The 20,158-nt window shown below is 43.7% G+C and overlaps 1 protein-coding gene and 1 long non-coding RNA gene across 2 annotated transcripts in view; one reads left to right on the top strand and one right to left on the bottom strand.

The window, feature by feature from the left end:
- The window catches only part of LOC121560857 (glutamate receptor ionotropic, kainate 4-like), a 478,252-nt gene that overhangs the window by 319,970 nt on the left and 138,124 nt on the right, over positions 1-20,158 (top strand). The window contains exon 5 of the mRNA XM_041873701.2: positions 7,188-7,285. Within this exon, the coding sequence (XP_041729635.2) occupies positions 7,188-7,285 (98 nt within the window). The remainder of the gene's footprint in view (positions 1-7,187; positions 7,286-20,158) is intronic.
- LOC123483021 lies at positions 17,425-19,574 on the bottom strand. Its single transcript, XR_006658036.1, has 3 exons — positions 18,791-19,574; positions 17,950-18,177; positions 17,425-17,741 (listed from the first exon to the last, which is right to left on the bottom strand). It is a non-coding gene; the product is annotated as an uncharacterized LOC123483021 (long non-coding RNA).

Genomic DNA, 20,158 nt, shown 5'->3' on the forward strand with positions numbered 1-20,158 from the left:
AAACATTCACATGTGAAAATCTAACTTAACATGTTGCAGTAGCAATTTTTCCACATATGGAATTGCATATTATGTAATTCTGTAAAAAGGTAACTTAGCCTACCTGAGTATAGTAATTCAAGTGCGTTAAAAATAATGATTTCTTATTTCTGAGCCATCCATTCAGAGTGTTATTTCACTCAAACATAAACAAAACAAGAAACAACGTAACGTGAAGTCCTCAGGCTATACACATACAAGCCTAACACGGAACAAGATCCCACAACTAAGGTAGGCAAACGGGCTACTTAAGTATGATCCCCAATCAGAGACAACGAGCGACAGCTGTTTCTGATTGGGAATCACACCCGGCCAAACATAGAAATACAATACCTAGATCACAAACATAGAATTTCCAGTATAGATTCTCACGCCCTGACCAAACCAACTAAAAACAACCGGCCTCTCAAGGCCAGGGCGTGACACCATTGGAAAGATCCCAGTGAAAAGAACAGAAGCTAGTGCTCCATGTCTCCTTATTTATCGTGTTTAACTTAGCGGTGTCAATCATTTTTTTAAACATTTTTAGTCATTTAGCAGACGCTCTTATCCAGAGCGACTTACAGTTAGTGAGTGCATACATTATTTTTATTCATACTGGCCCCCCGTGGGAATCGAACCCACAACCCTGGCGTTGCAAACGCCATGCTCTACCAACTGAGCTACATCCCTGGAGTTAATCAGTTAACTCAAGTTAACTTTTTGTAATTTCAGTGCAGAAATTTTTTTGGGTGCATTGTCTGAAAGCGTTCAACATACACTGAAAACATCCAACATAAATTACAGCTCAATTTGAGCAAATTATGAATTTGCGATTAATCGTGATTAATCACAGCAAATCCTGCGATAAACTCGATACATTTTTGTAAACAGCTCTAGTTGACATTAAAGTGTGAAAATGCACATGTGAAAGTGTAGCAGACATGAGTCGGGCATGTTTGCTCATGGTCACGTGATGAGGTAGCCCCGCCTGTGTCTTCAAAATAACTGTTGGCCTTCTTGGTCGAATGGTCCAAGGTGTTGACTTCTCCTGTGGGATACCGGGGTTCTAATCCCAGCAGTTACAAAAGTACATGTGAAATGTTGGGAAACCACGTGTCTGAGTCATGTGAAAAATATCCATGTGTCATTTTTCCCATCTGATTTGTGCACATGTGAAACATTTGTGTGAAACGTGACACGTGTCTGAAAAACACGTGTTTTCCTCGTGAAAATTTACTAACATTTACATGTGAAAATGTTCACGTGATTTGTTCACACGTGTTTTTACACATTCTTTTCACGTGATTTTTATTTTATTTTTTGTAAGGGTGTGTACTGCATGTGAGTGGTGGGTCTGTGTGATTTTGATGTGTGTGTGTGTGCATTCATGTGTGCATATGAATGTGTATATGAGTGTGGGTTCACAGAACTGAACTCCAGCTCCCGTGCATATGTTGGCTGTATCTCATTTGCAGCTGCTGTAGCTTTCAATAAGAATGTATTGATTTGAGGGAATCCATTGTAAACGAACAGAATGGACTCCAGACAACCCACTGACCTGACCAAGATTAGACAGAAGTGGTGCAGAATTCCTTTATAATGATCCACATTCATATTGGGAAAGTTGTCACTTGTCACGGATGTAAATTGCTTTGGCCATAGACCGAGGAGGAGCGAGAAAAGAATCCCAAACGGACACATTGGCCTTTTCTCAATTATATTTGCTCAACTACTGTGTCCTCTCTCCTATCTGACCTCTCTGGCCTCCTTTTGAAAAAGGTAATCGAGGAGAGGTGGCGAGGAGAGGGAAAGTGGATGAAAATGTACTTGAATGAAATGGCTGTCCTTATCCAATCGCTCGTCATCAGGCAAATTAAGTTTACAGGGTGGAATCCCAAAATAAATGCATAAAGTGATCAAAACAAATTTCGAACAAATAAGAAAAGGCCATTCTGTTCCCTGTGTAAAATAGAAAAACACCCCTGTAAAAAGCCTCATGGGGCCAGTGGCACCTTGCCTGTCAGGCTAATCCGGTCACTTTGTAATTCGGTGAAGCCATGCAGACAGGCGCAAATGTGCTTTAAATGGAGGAGAGAGGGGCAGATGGGTGGGAGAGGAGAAGGAGGGGAGTGTACAGGAGACTCCATTGGATAACAAAGAGATTATTTATTAATCATTTGATTCACTGCTCCTGTAATTTTCTATCTCGTTCGGCGAGGATCCCAAGCCTTGCTCCACTGGCTCAAAAATGGTCCCCCTTTACTCTTCCTTTATAAATCTTTACCCTCATTTGGTGTTTGTTAATGGCCCATCCCCCACCCCAGCCAGTCTGTCGCCCTCCACGGGTCTGTCCCAAATGGCACCCTATTCCCTACATGGTGCACTACTTTTGACCAGGGCCCTGGTCTAAAGAATTGCACTACACAGGGAATATGGTGCCATTTGGGCAGCTACCCACATCTTAAGACAGCAGCCTCCTCCTCACTACCATACAACATTAATGAAAGACAGGGATCAAGCCCCACCTGAAATTGCTTTTTGTTTCCCCTGCAAGTAAGATTAAAACCCAAACTTGTGTGCAGGGGAATGTTGTATTTCTTCTTCTTCCCTAAAAAAGACAGATCACAACTGATTTTTGAAGACTGATAAAATATCTGATAGGTTTAGATTTCATGTAGTTCTCAGCTATTATTTTAACCAGGTCATTGTTCCCCTGCATGACGGCACATTTTGGTTGGGAGTAACTCCTACATGTGTTATGATTTACCAGTATTAGAACCCAAATGCAGACAAGTACACCAAGCCAGAGAAGGTTTAACAGGTTTATTTAAAATGTTCAATAGTCCAGGTTTCCAATAATAGGGGAAGAGCAAGTCCAGGTTACAGGGAGGGTAACAGATCCAGGTCAGGGCAGGTGTGGTACCGTAATGTCCTAGTGTCCGTGGTGAGTCCAAAAGAGAGGTCCGGTAGTGGAGAGCAGGATGGTGGTGGCAGGAGTGAAGCGGAGGCAGGAGTCAGGTTCCAAATATCTGTGGCACAGGAGAAAAAGTAAATAGAACAGGCCAAAACACAAAGAGCAAAAATAAACAGGTTGAGTCGGCAGCGAGACTAACATGGTCGTCTTGACTATGATCTGACGATGAGTGGAAAGTTTGACCGGGTCTTAAAGGCTGAGGTGATTATGGTGAATGAGCTGCAGCTGGAACCCTGACTCCCGCACACCAGACTTCACTCCTGCAATCAAGGACAGACAGAGGGGAGGGAGAGAGCAGAGAGAGAGCTACCTAGCAGCAGTAGGCCTAACAGTACCCCCCCTCTACGGACGCCACCTGGCGGCCGACGGGGTTTATCGGGATGTAACCTATGAAACTCTCGGACCAGAGCAGGATCCACAATGAAGCTCCTGGGCACCCAGGAACGTTCCTCAGGACCATAACCCTCCCAATCCACCAGGTACTGGAAACCACGACCCCCGGCGGCGAACATCCAGAAGTCGCCGGACAGTGTAGACCGGACCCCCACCCACGATCCTGGGCGGAGGAGGGGGACGAGAGGGCGGGCACAGAGGGCTAACCGACACAGGCTTAATCTGGGAAACATGAAAGGTGGAATGAACCCGTAGGGAGGCAGGAAGCTGTAGCTTAACCGCGCAGGGGTTAACAATAGACAGTATCTTGAACGGTCCTATAAAACGAGGCGCCATCTTCTTAGACTCCACCTTCAATGGAAGGTCCCGTGACTTCAGCCATACCTCTTGACCAGGAGAGTAACCGGGAGCCTGGGACCGGTGACGGTTGGCTTGCCTCTGCATGTACGCCGAAGCTCGGGACAGAGCTACCCTGGCCTTCCTCCAGACCTTGAAGCAGCGGCGCATGTGGGACTGCACCGAGGGTACCGCCAGTTCCCTCTCTTGAGAAGGGAACAGGGGAGGTTGATAACCCAGAGCACACAGAAAAGGAGACAAACCAGAGGAAGCGTTAGTCAAGGTGTTATGAGCATATTCCACCCAGGGGAGCATGGAGCTCCATGACCCAGGGTTAGACCCTGTGACACAGCGAAGAGCGGTCTCCATCTCCTGGTTCGCTCTCTCGGCTTGCCCGTTGGTCTGGGGGTGATATCCAGAGGACAGGCTGGATGTAATGCCCAAAGCTTTACAGAAAGCTTTCCACACCTGGGAGACAAACTGGGGACCCCTGTCAGAGACAATATCCGTGGGTAGACCATGAGAGCGGAACACATGTTCAACCAAAATATCAGCCGTCTCTCTGGCAGTGGGCAGTTTAGGTAGGGCCAAAAAATGAGCGAACTTAGAAAAACGATCAATCACCGTAAGAATTACAGTCTTTCCAGACGAGGGGGGAAGTCCAGTGACAAAATCCATAGCGATATGCGACCAGGGCCGGCTGGGTATAGGTAGAGGTCGTAGATGACCAGCGCTGGCCTGGGTGGAGTTCTTACTTCGTGCACATACCGTACAAGCAGCAATGAAGGCTCGAGTGTCCGCCTCCATCGTGGCCCACCAGAACTTCCGTCGCACAAAGTCAAGGGTCCGCGAAACTCCAGGGCGACTGCTGGGGAGCGGGGCTCCTGGCTGGAGGTCAATGGCACAGTCGTAAGGCCGGTGAGGAGGAAGAGAAGTAGCTCTGTGTTTGCAGAAAACGGATGCCAGGTCATGATACACGTCAGGAACATTAGAAAGATCCATGGACTCCAGTGGAGGTCGAGGCACAGTACTGGCAGGAGTCAGAGCAGAACACAAACAATTCACATGACAAAATGTGCTCCATGAAACAATTCTACCTGTCACCCAATCAATGTGTGGATTGTGTCTTATGAGCCAGGGGATACCAAGGACCAGAGGGGTCTGTGGGCAGTCGATAATATGGAATTGAATGTTCTCCTGATGATTTCCCGACACTCTAAGACAAACAGGAACAGTCTGATGGGTAATATGGGTCAACAATTGTCCATTCAGACCCTTAGCCTGCAGCGGACAGTCCATAGGAACAGTCTCCAAATCCATTTGTTGAGCCCACTCTCTATCCAAAAAGCTTTCGTCTGCACCAGAGTCAATCAGCGCACTAACAGAGAGATTCTGGAACTGCCACTGGAGGGATGCCTGGAGCAGAATGCGGGGAGAAGAGGAAGAATCCGCTGCTCGGCTCACCAAAACTTCTCCCATTAATGATGAGCCGGCCCTTTTCCCCGGACGAACTGGGCAGGAAGGAACGAAATGACCAGCTTCTCCACAATACAGGCAGACCCGAGCCTGAATGCGACGTGCACGCTCCTCTGAGGACAACCGTGCACGACCCACCTCCATGGCTTCGGGTTCAGTGCTCCTCGTGTCGACTCGGGAAGACACGGCTTTCTCCGTAGGGAAGATGCGGGGAGGAGTTTGTTGATGACAGACAGGTTGCTTGGAACTAACACTCCTCTCCCGGCGGCGCTCCCGAATCCGATTATCCAACCTGATGGTGAGTGAAATAAGATTATCCAGCGTAGGCGATTCATCATATGACACCAATTCATCTTTTAAAGTCTCAGACAAAGCATTGATGAACACTCCTTGTAATGCCTCGTCATTCCAACCACTCACTGCTGCTAAAGTCCGAAACTCCACTGCCATCTCCGCCACACTGCGAGCCCCCTGCCGAAGAGAAAACAACCGTTTCGCAGCCTCCTTGCCTCGCACGGGGTGGTCAAAAACCTTCCTCATCTCAGTGGTGAAGGCAACGTAAGCGTTGCAAATGTCCGACTGACTCTCCCAGACCGCGGATCCCCAGGCACGAGCGGAACCGCTAGTAGAGTTGATAAGGTAGGCAATACGGGCTCTTTCTGAGGCGTAGGTGAGGGGCTGTTGTTCAAACACTAACGAGCATTGAGTCAAAAAAATCGCCACAGGTTCCCATGTTCCCGTCATAGCGCTCTGGAGCAGGAACAAAAGGCTCTCTGATCTGGGCTGAAGGGGTAGTAAGGGCAGACACTTGATTGGTGAGTAATTGAACCTGATTAAGCAGCACCTGACTGTCCTCAGCAATCGTCTTAAACAGGGTATCATGTTGGCCAAGTAAAATGCCCTGATTGGCTATGGCAGTCCAAATTTGAGTGCACTCTGGGGTGGTATCCAAGCTACTGTCTGCTGGGTTCATGATGGTCAGATCATACTGTTATGATTTACCAGTATTAGAACCCAAATGCAGACAAGTACACCAAGCCAGAGAAGGTTTAACAGGTTTATTTAAAATGTTCAATAGTCCAGGTTTCCAATAATAGGGGAAGAGCAAGTCCAGGTTACAGGGAGGGTAACAGATCCAGGTCAGGGCAGGTGTGGTACCGTAATGTCCTAGTGTCCGTGGTGAGTCCAAAAGAGAGGTCCGGTAGTGGAGAGCAGGATGGTGGTGGCAGGAGTGAAGCGGAGGCAGGAGTCAGGTTCCAAATATCTGTGGCACAGGAGAAAAAGTAAATAGAACAGGCCAAAACACAAAGAGCAAAAATAAACAGGTTGAGTCGGCAGCGAGACTAACATGGTCGTCTTGACTATGATCTGACGATGAGTGGAAAGTTTGACCGGGTCTTAAAGGCTGAGGTGATTATGGTGAATGAGCTGCAGCTGGAACCCTGACTCCCGCACACCAGACTTCACTCCTGCAATCAAGGACAGACAGAGGGGAGGGAGAGAGCAGAGAGAGAGCTACCTAGCAGCAGTAGGCCTAACAACATGACACTTTTAAGTACTACTTTCATCCCCAATTGTTATCTTAAAAAGAAGGATACTTGACAAGAGATTCTAAATGGTTAGCAAAAACTTCCACATGGCCAGATCTCATTCCAACCTGTTGCTAATTATGTTCTATCATTGCACCCCCATTAAATCGGTCATATTGTAATCTACAGCCGTAGATCTACTATCGGTGAGGTGAAATCATATACAGAGCAGCTGTAAGTTAATACCGCAATAGAACATGATCAAGTTAATAGGCAGCAAACCCCAAAACCTCCTACTTATTAAAGATTAACTGGGAACCGCTTGCTCAGACTGTTAGTGCAGGATAAAACTACACACTAAGCAACATGCAACTCCTATTTAATAGGCTGAATGTGGTATTTTGACCATGTCCTGTCCAATATTATCTGACTGGATGCTTGTCTCTGTGTGTTGACAGTGTGCCAGATCCTGTCTAAGGGAGTGGTGGCAGTCCTGGGTCCCTCCGCCAGCCCTGCTTCCAATTCCATCATCAGCAATATCTGTGGAGAGAAAGAGGTGAGTGCTGGCTCGCATTTTGGCTGGCTTTATTTTGCCTGTCATATTATGGAACAATATGTTTTATTATTACTGTGGTTTTGAGACCTTGCTTGACCCTTGTCAATGACTCATGTCAATGCCACAGGAGACAGAATTTTTTTCATAACGTTCTAAGCTATTGTAAATGAGAACTTGTTCTCAACTGGCTTACCTGGTTAAATAAAGGTGAAAAAAAAAAAAACAGGGGCCAAGAGTCAGGGGCTCAACAGCGTACAACATTAATCTAATCTAATCACTTCTCAGACGAATTGTAATTGACTTGGTCCTGCCGTGTGTTTGTTAGTTTTGTGAAGGACAACCTCTCCTTGAACAACATAGAAAATCATAATTTATACGTTTTCAGTTCAGGGTCCATTGAGTCGTAATGTTAAATAGTTTTGCTCAAGCTCCAGTGATTTGTTGATGATCCTAGGCTACGGTGTTTGTACTCCCTGCAGTTGTAAATGTTTTTTGCCCTACACAGCTGATTCAAATAATCAACTAATCATCAAGCTCTGATCATTTGAATCAGCTGTGTAGTGTTAGGGCAAAAACCAAAACGTGCACCTCTTGGGGTCCCGAGGACCGAGTTAGGGAAACGCTGCCCTAAAGGGATACTTTGGGATTTTGGCAATGAGGCCCTTTATCTACTTCCCCAGAGTCAGAGCATGCTAGCAGATACCCATAGACTTCCAGTCACTGTGCTAATGCTAGTTAGCATTGGCTTGTAAAACTACCTCTAACTTCCTTCATACTGGACACAGAGACATAACAATGGTATCCACCAGTTCATCGGACTCTGGGGAGGTAATTAAAGGGTCACATTGCCAAAATCCCGTAGTATCCCTTCATAAGATGTTCTTAATCTTAACTTTAATGCTAAATAATTAAGACAAATTCATTAACATGTTTCAAGCAAATACCATCTAAAAGGCCAAGCATGAGCAAGGCTGTGTGAGTTCTGTAGGTCTAAAACAATGATGACATGTAAGCATGATGATGCCACATCCTGGCTTTAAAAAAAAGGCCAACAGGATAGTGTTTAGAGAAGTTGCTCTAAAAGCTGCCGATGTGTACTCTGACAATGGAAAAAGGTCACATTGCGCTGTTATTACCCTGAAAGTGATATCTCAGTAATGGTCTCCTTTTGCAAACTGGGCATATCGGTAGTCTTTCTCAGTAGGGGACAACAGGCCTGGCCCTGGCTGATGGAAAAGGTATATGGGACTGAGGGAGGGAGAGTGCTTTGGCCACTTTATTACAACCTGTTTGAGGGGAGAGTGGAGTGTGATGGAGAATATTGTTTTCCAATATAATTGCTGGAGGTGTGTTTTTAATGCAGTAGCCACATAGTACTAACGTTGATTAACAGTTATTATAAATGGTGATTATTAGATTATTAATATTGCATATGTGCTAGTATAATGTGCATCCAACACTGACAAATAGATCAATGAGCAATCAATGTGTCGTATACAGTGCCTTCAGAAAGTATTCACATCCCTTGACTTTTTCCACATTTTGTTGTGTTACAGCCTTAATTTACATGGATTAAATGTAGATTTTTTTTTTGCTGGCCTACACACCATACCCCATAATGTCAAAGTGGAATTATGTTTTTAATAATATAATATAATAATAATAATAATAATAATAATAATATGCCATTTAGCAGACGCTTTTATCCAAAGCGACTTACAGTCATGCGTGCATAATTTTTTTTGTGTATGGGTGGTCCCGGGGATCAAACCCACTACCCTGGGGTTACAAGCGCCGTGCTCTACCAGTTGAGCTGGTATTAATTAAAAATGAAAAGCTGAAATGTCTTGAGTCAATAAGTATTCAATCCCTTTGTTATGGAAAGCCTAAATAATTGCTTAACAAGTCACATAATAAGTTGCATGGACTCACTCTGGGTGCAACAATAGTATTTAACATGATTTTTGAAAGAGTACCTCATCTCTATACCCCACACATACAATTATCTGTAAGGTCCCTCAGTCCCAGTGAATTTCAAACACAGATTCAACCACAAAAACCAGGGAGGTTTTCCAATGCCTCACAAAGAAGGGCACCTATAGGTAGATGGGTAAAAATAAAAGCAGACATTCAATATCCCTTTGAGCATGGTGAAGTTATTAATTACACTTTGGATAGTGTATCATTGCACCCAGTCACTACAAAGATACAGGCGTCCTTCCTAACTCAGTTGCCATAGAGGAAGGAAACTGCTCAGGGATTTCACCATGAGGCCAATGGTGACTTTAGAACAGTTACTAATTTAATGGCTGTGATAGAAAACTGAGGATGGATCAACAACATTGTAGTTACTCCACAATACTAACCTAATTGACAGAGTGAAAAGAAGGAACCCTGTACAGGATAAAGTTTTTCAGGATAAAAAAGAAATGGAATGGAGCTAAGCACAGTCAAAGTCCTAGAGAAAAACCTGGTTTAGGCTGCTTTCCACCAGACACTGTGTCACGATTGTCGGATACAGAGGACCAAGGCGCAGCGTGGAAGGCGAACATACTTTTATTTATTAGAATAATCACCCGAAAAAAGCAACAAACGATACGAAACGTGAAGTCCTTGGTTACAACACAAACCATACGGAACAAGATCCCACAATCAAAACAATGCCAAACGGCTACCTAAGTATGGCTCCCAATCAGAGACAACGAGCTACAGCCGTCTCCGATTGGGAGCCACCCTGGCCAACATAGAAATACAAAACTAGATCACAACATAGAAACTCACACCCTGGCTCAACATACAAGAGTCCCCAGAGCCAGGGCGTGACAGTACCCCCCCCCCAAAGGCGCGGACTCCGACCGCGCCAACACAACACAACAGGGGAGGGGCCGGGTGGGCACTCCGCCTCGGCGGCGGATCCGGCTCCGGGCATGATCCCCACTCCCTCTCTAACCCCCCAACGTACCCCTGGTCCGGTCTGGCCCTGCTGGCCGGAGCTGGACTGAACACTGGTGGAGCGGATTGCTCTAGCTCCGGAGTGGAGCAGCTGACCGGTGCCGGACCAGGCACCGGTGGAACAGGCACGGGCTGTGCCGGACTGACGACGCGCACCACTGGCTTGGTGCGGGGAGCAGGAACGGGCCGAACTGGGCTGACGAAGCGCACCACTGGCTTGGTGCGGGGAGCAGGAATGGGCCGGACCGGGCTGCCGAAGCGCACCACTGGCTTGGTGCGGGGAGCAGGAACGGGCCGGGCCGGGCTGGCGACGCGCACCACTGACTTGGTGCGGGGAGCAGGAGCGGGCCGGACTGGGCTGACGACGCGCACCACAGGCTTGGTGCGGGGAGCAGGTGCAGGCCGGACTGGGCTGACGATGCGCACCACAGGCTTGGTGCGGGGAGCAGGAACAGGCCGGACCGGGCTGACGACGCGCACCATTGGCTTGGTGCGGGAAGCAGGAACAGGCCGGACCGGGCTGACGACGCGCACCATTGGCTTGGTGCGGGGAGCAGGGACGGGCCGGACCGGGCTGATGACGCGCACCATTGGCTTGGTGCGGGGAGCAGGGACGGGCCGAACCGGGCTGACGAAGCGCACCACTGGTTTGGTGCGGGGAGCAGGAACAGGCCGGACCGGGCTGGCGACGCGCACCACAGGCTCGGTGCGGGGGACAGGAACATGCCGGACCGGGCTGGGGACACACACCACTGGCCCTACGCGGGGATCAGGAACGGGCCGGACCGGACTGGCAACACACCCCAGTACCTCTCGCCGTGCCTCTACATCCACCTTCCCCCTGGTGACCAGTGACTCCCGTAACCTGGCGGCCTCCTGCTGCCCCGTCGTCCACGGCGTGAGCCCCCCCCTAAAAAATTTCTGGGCGTCTCTCCTCCCCGTGGGCCAGGCCTCCATGGCTCTCGCCAGACTCTTGCCCATCTGCTCCAAAGTCCAGCCTCTCTCCTCCTCCCGCGGCTTGACCCAGTCGAGGTGGATATCCGCTAGAGATACCTCTGGCGTTGGCTGCTTGACCCAGTCGAGGTGGATATCTGCTAGAGTTACCTCTGGCGATGGCTCCTGGACACGCTGCTTGGTCCAGTTTTGGTGGGATCTTCTGTCACGATCGTCGGATACAGAGGACCAAGGCGCAGCGTGGAAGGCGAACATACTTTTATTTATTAGAATAATCACCCGAACAAAGCAACAAACGATACGAAACGTGAAGTCCTTGGTTACAACACAAACCATACGGAACAAGATCCCACAATCAAAACAATGCCAAACGGCTACCTAAGTATGGCTCCCAATCAGAGACAACGAGCTACAGCCGTCTCCGATTGGGAGCCACCCTGGCCAACATAGAAATACAAAACTAGATCACAACATAGAAACTCACACCCTGGCTCAACATACAAGAGTCCCCAGAGCCAGGGCGTGACACACTGGGAGATGAATTCACCTTTCAGCAGGACAATAACCTAAAACACAAGGCCACATCTACACTGGAGTTGCTTACCAAGAAGACAGTGAACGTTCCTGAGTGGTGAGTTACAGTTTTGACATAAATCTACTTGAAAATCTATGGCAAGACCTGAAAATTGTTGTCTACCAACGATCAACAACCAATTCGACAGAGCTTGAAGAATTTTGAAAAGAATAATGGGCAAATGTTGCACAATCCAAGTGTGGAAAGCTCTTAGAGATTTACCCAGAAAGACTCACAGCTGTAATCGCTGCCAAAGGTACTTCTGCAAAGTATTGACTCAGGGGTGTGAATACTTATGTAAATTCGATATTTTTGTATTTCATTTTCAATACATTTGCAAACATTTCTAAAAGTATGTTTTCACTTTGTTGATTATGGGGTATTGTGTGTAGATGGGTGAGAGAAAAACATATATTTCATCCATTTTGAATTCAGGCTGTAACACAACAACATGTGGAATAAGTCAAGGGGTATGAATACTTTCTGAAGGCACTGTATATTTTACTTTCTATAAATATCAACCATGCATATACAGTAGCCTATATAGTGTTATATGATGTTGGGTATGGGTGTGTGTGTGTGTGTGGCAATTGTTGCGAAGATGTTGGGAAGTCAATTACATCCTGTCTGTGCTCAGTGATTGTGTCTGTGTTCATAATTCTTTATTGGGAGAGTGCACAGATGCTGGCAAGCTGACAGGAGGCCGAGTAAATAGGGTACACATGAAAATATGGCTCATGACAGCCCCTGCTATGTGATCAACCCATTACCCACACTCAATTTATCATTCGGAGAGCTCCATATCCATTTGGGAGGCTCTAAGTGATGCTGTACAGAGCCATACTGTAACCCATCTGGATTTAGAAAATGGTAACTAATAAAAATAGTACCTGTTCTGTGGATAGGTTTTTATCTCTTCACAGGAAGCAATTGCGTAGCACAGATGCCGAGAATAGCTAGCTCACAGTCCATGTACAGTATAATCATTTTAACACCTCTTAAATGTTAAGTTCCCTATTTAGGGGACTTTAAGTGGTTCTGGACCAGTTCCGACCAACATTTTTGTGTACAGAGTGCTCTGTGAACGGTGCAACATCAATTGCTGTGCACTGTGAAATCGGACACCTCATTTGCATAGGGAGCGACGTGTTACATTTTCTGGCCTATGCAGATAAAGGTTTGATTTCCTCTGGCTGTGAACCTCACAGCATATGAAATGGGAGACCCTAGTTATTGCAGCAAAAGCAATCTCATCACGCTGTGGTCTTCATAGATGGATTTAGACCACTTTCTCTTGGTCACAGCAAGACAAAATCACTTTGTGCGTAAAGCTGAAGTTGTAACGAGTCAGCAAGCATTTGAATGGTGTCTGTGTCGCTCAGAGGATGCTGGGCAGGAAATGCTCTGTCGTCAGTTATGCAATGGTGCCAATTTTGTACTGTCAATAAGTATGATCATATTTATTTTACAGTTATAAGAAAGATGAAATATTAAAGTCATTTATAATTTGATTGTTACCATTTTTAGAAAGCATTTCAATAATTTCATGCCCTATTCCACCACTGTTGAAAAATATGATTTGTTATATTTTCATGTTTTTATCATGTTTGTACTGTGTACTTGATCTTGTGTCCTCAAAAGAGACTACACCTCAGCAATTTATAACTATTTTTACCAGAAAGTTGAAATTTGAATCTTCTGGCAGTTTAAGCATTACTAGGCATTGTTTATGGCCATCTTATGATAAATAATTACTTTTAAAAATGTCTATTTAGGCAGAAATCTACAATTTTTACATTACATTTAATAATTTTTTATGTTTTGCTGTTGAATGCTGCAGAACATCTTTTAAGTAATGGTCTTCTACACTGAACAAAAATATAAACGCAACATGTAAAGTGTTGATCCCATGTTTCATGAGCTGAAATAAAAGATCCCTACATTTTCCATACGCACAAAAAGCTTATTTCTCTCAAATGTTGGGCACAAATTTGTTAACATCCCTGTTAGTGAGCATTTCTCCTTTGCCAAGATAATCCATCCACCTGACAGGTGTGGCATATCAAGAAGCTGATTAAACAGCATGTTCATTAAACAGGTGTGCCTTGTGCTGGGGACAATAAAAGGCCACTCTAAAATGTGCAGTTTTGTCACACAACACAATGCCACAGATGTTTCAAATTTGGAGGGAGCGTGCAATTGGCGTGCTGACTGCAGAAATGTCCACCAGAGCTGTTGCCAGATAATTGAATGTTAATTTCTCTACCATAAGCCGCCTACGTCGTTTTAGAGAATTTGGCAGTACGTCCAACCGGCCTCACAACTGCAGACCACGTGTATGGCGTCTTGTGGGCGAGCGGTTTGCTGATGTCAACGTTGTGAACAGAATGCCCCATGGTGGCAGATGGGGTTATGGTATGGGCAGGCATAAGCTACGGACAATGAACACAATTACATTTTTTCAAGGGCAATTTTAATGCACAGAGAAACCGTGACGAGATCCTGAGGTCCATTGTTGTGCCATTCATCCACCGTCATCACCTCATGTTTCAGCATGATAATGCACTGCCCCATGTCGTAAGGATCTGTACACAATTCCTGGAAGCTGAAAATGTCCCAGTTCTTCCATGGCCTGCATACTCACCAGACATGTCACCCATTGAGCATGTTTGGGATGCTCTGGATCGACTTGTACGACAACGTGTTCCAGTTCCCACCAATATCCAGCAACTACGCACAGCCATTGAAGAGGAGTGGGACAAAATTCCACAGGCCACAATCAACAGCCTGATCAACTCTATGCGAAGGAGATGTGTCACACTGCATGAGGAAAATGGTGGTCACACCAGATACTGACTGGTTTGCTGATCCACGCCCCTACCTTTTTTAAAGGTATCTGTGTCCAACAGATGCATATCTGTATTCCCAGTCATGTGAAATCCATAGATTAGGGCCTAATGAATTTATTTCAATTGGCTGATTTCCTTATATGAACTGTATATCAGTAAAATCTTTGAAATTGTTACATGTAGGGTTGATATTTTTGTTCAGTATAATTTCCATAAACTGTAAGGAGCTCTGAAGTGGCTTCGAAAATTAAGGAAATGTCTCTGTTTTAAGCATGAAACACAGAAAGTCTCACTGCCCATAGACTGCCAATAGGTACCTATCACGGTGGGAGGCCGTTCCTTCTATTGCTAGAATAAAAGCGGTACCTGCTGCATGCTGACTGGTAGCGACAAACCTGACGATTCTACTTTTAGATTCGCAATGCTTGTCAGTGGTCGACAACTTCACTTAGAGCCAATCAGAGTGACAACAAATAGGAAAAAAATAGGGTATTTTCTCCGTACATCTAGGGTTGCCATGTTTTCGGTTTTCGAGCAAATTGTGTAACTTTGAAGAGGATGTTGCTGGTGAAAATGTATTGGTAGCGGGTTGTGGGTTTTTGGGCTACTTCTAAATTGCGCCGCGGCCGCAATGGCATCTATCTCTTTTTTTCTATATATATTTCACTGTGACCTGCTGCTGCTGTCTATCAGGCAGTGAGCAGGCTGTGAGTGAGTGAGTGAATGGTAGGGAGGGCTGGAGGGGTGTTTATGTGTTGAGCGCACTGGTTGAGAGAGCGCTGCAGCTGAGTCACGGAGACAGAGCAGCACATCCGCACGTCGTGACAACTTTTTACCAGTTGTCTGTAGGCTGTTTAGATTGTCATTATGGAGACACCTATTTCCAACCCTTTCTCTATAAAACATATTAACGCGCTTACGCTGTTATGATGAGTTTCTCGGGTATCAAAGAATCAAGGATATACTTAGACACTTTGTAGACAGTTAATGCAAATGTTTAATGATCGGTACCGGGTTCGTTACAACAATCACCAGAGCTTTGCCCCCTTGGTGTTACGAACTAACTTGAACAAAGAAAACACTCTACCTTATATAACCTTCTGTTAACCTCTTCCTGGCATACATCTCGCAAGTCTCCATGGGCACTCCCTGTCTTTGATGTTCATCACTCTTTACCCCAAGTCACTATCCTAAACATCAGTAATCTCCTTTGACATAATGGAATGCAGACTTTGTCTCCTAACCACTTATCTAGTAACTCTAACCTGTTCCCCACGATACTATGACATGACATCATTACAATCCAAGTGACATGACTTAACCCCAACAATGCACATATAACTTTATATAAAATACAATATTCTCCAATCAGTAGTACATATATCTCTGACTAGATCCTAAATTATGCTAGATAACTGAGAATTGATCCCTTCAACCTTTCATACCTGAATCCAACTTGATTCTCCGTTTATTTCATCAACAAAGGTATACATTCTCAGTCATCTATCTTATGCGATATCAAACCTCTCAAACCTCTATAAACTCAGTCAGAGTAAAAGATAAACACATAATTAACTACTATATATTCATACTAATAATCTATGTAGTCAAAACCTTATTTTTCATATATAAGGACCAATCCCACATAGACATCCCCCCTTTTAAAATGACCCCTTTTCCTGAGCCATGCAACCAAGGTGACCATCATGACATTAACAATACACAACAATTATACATAACCATTATTAAGTTACATGAATATTATAATCTATACACATTAATATAAAAATAACAAAAACGTCCGTCTTCATCATTTCTGCGCCGTCCGAGGAACCCCAAGTTTTTCCCTGGTCACAAGGGGCTCTATCTGATCCACTGAGATATTCATCTGTCCACCTCTACGATCCTGTAAACCTTAAATTCCATGTTATACATTTCCACCTTAACATCCCCATTCCCCAATCAACATTATCAATGGAATCTAAACTGGAACAAGATGACAAAGAAGAAGAATTATTGATTACTGATACATGTCTAACTGTAATAACTGGCATGTTAGTAATCGTTTGTACAGATCTTAAAATCAATCCCCAAAATATTTGAAAACACCCCATAACTATTGCTACAATAATGACTATGGCCACTAGAGGACCTAGAATGCTTGCCATCCAAATTCCTATTGACTTACTACTAAAAACTTTGAAAAAAACTTCAACAGCATTGAAATTACCATATCATCCTCATCTTAATATAATAGCATCCAATGCTATGTGATTATCAATTACCCATTCTAATGATTAACATCTCAGACCCAATTCTTAAAAACCCATGATTGTTAAAATATACATTGTTCATCTCCGACTTTGTCCTCCTATTATTCCTAATATGATATACACATTATAACACTCTATTATCGCTCCCTGTTAAATCATTACATCCCTCAACTATTCCTGCTTTAAGAATTCAACCAAATTCAGATCATATGAAAATATCATAACCCCATGATAATAACCAATTAAGTACTTGCCTATCAACATAAATATTTACCACTCTAAACATCCATATCAATATCACCCAATACTCCAAATCTATATCATTACTAATATGTTAATACTTTAACCAAATTAATCAACATCTTCATGATTTCATTCACAATCCTCACCTTAACTTCCATTACAACTTTCAGAATGTATACTTATATTATTTACATTTACATTACATTTTAGTCATTTAGCAGACTCTCTTATCCAGAGCGACTTACAGGAGCAATTAGGGTTAAGTGCCTTGCTCAAGGGCACATCGACAGATTTTTCACCTAGTCGGCTTGGGGATTAGAACCAGCGACTTTTCGGTTACTGGCACAACGCTCTTAACCACTAAGCTACCATATGCCACTAAAAGAAGTCTGCAACACAGGAGGAAGGCATACTACAGCATCAAGCAGTGTGAGGACTGCAGTTCATCAATTCACTCAGACAATTCAGTTTTGTTCATTTCTTTGGCATTAGTTCCAGTTGCAGATCCACCCCAGTCAGTCTTGGCAGGGTACAGTTGTTAAACCAGGGCTGTGTGACTGTTTGCTGTGGTCAGACCCTCAGAAGGACACGTCTGTGGGTATCTGGAAGTCCTTGAAGGAGTAGAAGGAGATGTCCCCATTATCATACATTATAAACATCCATAATTCAATTATGACCTTCCTCATCCTGATAATAAATACAGCTCATTATCTCAATGCATTCTTAATACTATTAATTTACCAGTGTATATACCTACTACCCAAATTATCAAATTTAGATAAATCAAATTTTATTATCAACAAGCAACTTTATTCCTACCAGCACATAAATCTTCTGGCGTCTCTTCATTATGTTCTTCAGACAGCTTCATATTTCAAAATGACTTGCCCATTACAATGTCACAACTACAATGTCTCATTCGATTCACCACCAACTCCACAACTTCAATGTCATTTCCATTTGTCAACCATCATACCAACAAAAGCAATGTTGCATTTGAACAGATCTTTCTCCATTCTCACTCAATGGTGAACTCCTTTCCCACTCCTATAAAAACATGAGAAAATCCTTTGATATCTTCGATTGGTTGCATGTAGAAATTGTATTTTACAAAAACGTCTTCAACGCCTCTGATATTCATCTTCAGCCGGTTCATAGTTTGTTACTTTTACTTATTTAGGTTCACACCATGCTAGGCCAAATTATCCCTACTATGCATTAAGATACCATCTGTATTTACCTCACTAGAAGACAAAAACACAAGTTTAATTGATTTCATTTCTAAACCACTAAATCCATACAAACATTCACCATAGGACAAATTATCATGCTTTAACAATTATTCCTAATACCAATTCCTAATATACTTCCCAATTTCTATTAGATAAACCCTTTAAATACATATAACCGAATGGAATGACAGCCAGTTGATTCCTGAAAATCTGGAAGATCTTGAAATTATTGGAGGTCTATAGCTCTGTTCCTCCACTGAGGTAATCAGCCATAACCCACATCTCATCAGTATCATTCCTCAGACATCGTCCTCGAATCCCTTGTTAATTGTCATCAACAATATCCTCATCTCTAATCATCAGTTTCCTTGTATCCATCTGTTGCATTGGTTGACCTGATACCTGTTCAATCTCCCCTCTATCCATACCTCCGTTGGTGTAGACTGTGTGATGATGCATGAACCTTCTTCCTTCACTAGTTCTATGATCATGCAGAGTCCTTCTCCATTTATCACCATCTCTCTGTTGTTGTGTCCTTCTATCAGCATACCAATATTCCCTGCTTCAAAAAACACACAAACAAAACAAAACAATGCTCCGCCGAAGCGGTGCCATCTTCCTCCTCTGCGTTAGAAAAGTCCTACAATGGTACATACAGATCTAGGAATTTCTCTCTCTTACTTGGCCCTCCATCAAGGTAGCCATCAACACCTATTACTAACCTTCCCACTTGGGTGTTGTCCATCAATTACTTCATTAATCCTTTACCACCACATAGTCTCCAAGTTGCATAAAAATGTCCAGATTCTCCTGGTAGGTCTGTCATTCTCCTGGAAAGTCTGCATAACATTGTTAGTTGAGACACTGCATGCTACCTCATCCTTTCTTCTTATCATTCCTGATAAGCCTTTTAGATTAGGAAGTGCACAATCTTTCAGCTTGTTGCAGTCCACTCATGTCATAGAAAGGCCTCCTCTAAATTCTGCCTTATACCACAAATACATTTTCCCTTAAAACATTTAATCTAACCCATAACACATTACTTACTTTTGCTCATATTCTTAATACAATATGCAAATTTACCAATAAATCCTCATACCATCCATACTACCCCCTTTTTTGAACACGAGTCACAACGTGATTCATGCTTTCAAAAACAAAACACCAACATTGTTTATTAAACCCTAATAAAAATGAAATTAAAATGACAACATTGGATAATACCTCAACTTACTTCTATCCCGTAAAGTAATCCAAGATTAGTACACTTAACTATCAACAGGTATCCCTCATTCAGGATAGCTCCCTCTCTCTTTAGTTATTTTATGGTTCGAATCATATATATTATTACCAAATTATAATCTTCTTCACGATTATCCTTATCATAACTAACCCCCCAATTCAACATGCCTCAAGGATTTACAGTGCGGGTGATCAAGTCACACTATAAAGCCAGGACAGATTGCAGAGGTCATTGAAATCATTCAATGAATTGTTCCATCAAATAGTATACTAATCATTACCAACATTCAAAACCTTTCATAAATGTTATGTACCCCAAGTGTACATTAAATCCTCATGACATTTATTCTCATAAAAAATCATGTATACCCAAAACTCAGTCAAAAAATTAAAATTCCAGAAAATTCACTGTGTGTGCTCCTTTAAGACGTATCACCTTTGACCTGTTGAAAACCCCCTTAAATCAATATAACAACATTTTATAACATCATACTAGGTGTGTTGTGTGTTTATTTGAAAAACTCATAAAGAAAAAAAATAAACATGACCAGGCC

Source organism: Coregonus clupeaformis, chromosome 5 (assembly GCF_020615455.1).
Source record: "Coregonus clupeaformis isolate EN_2021a chromosome 5, ASM2061545v1, whole genome shotgun sequence".
Lineage (NCBI taxonomy): Eukaryota > Metazoa > Chordata > Actinopteri > Salmoniformes > Salmonidae > Coregonus > Coregonus clupeaformis.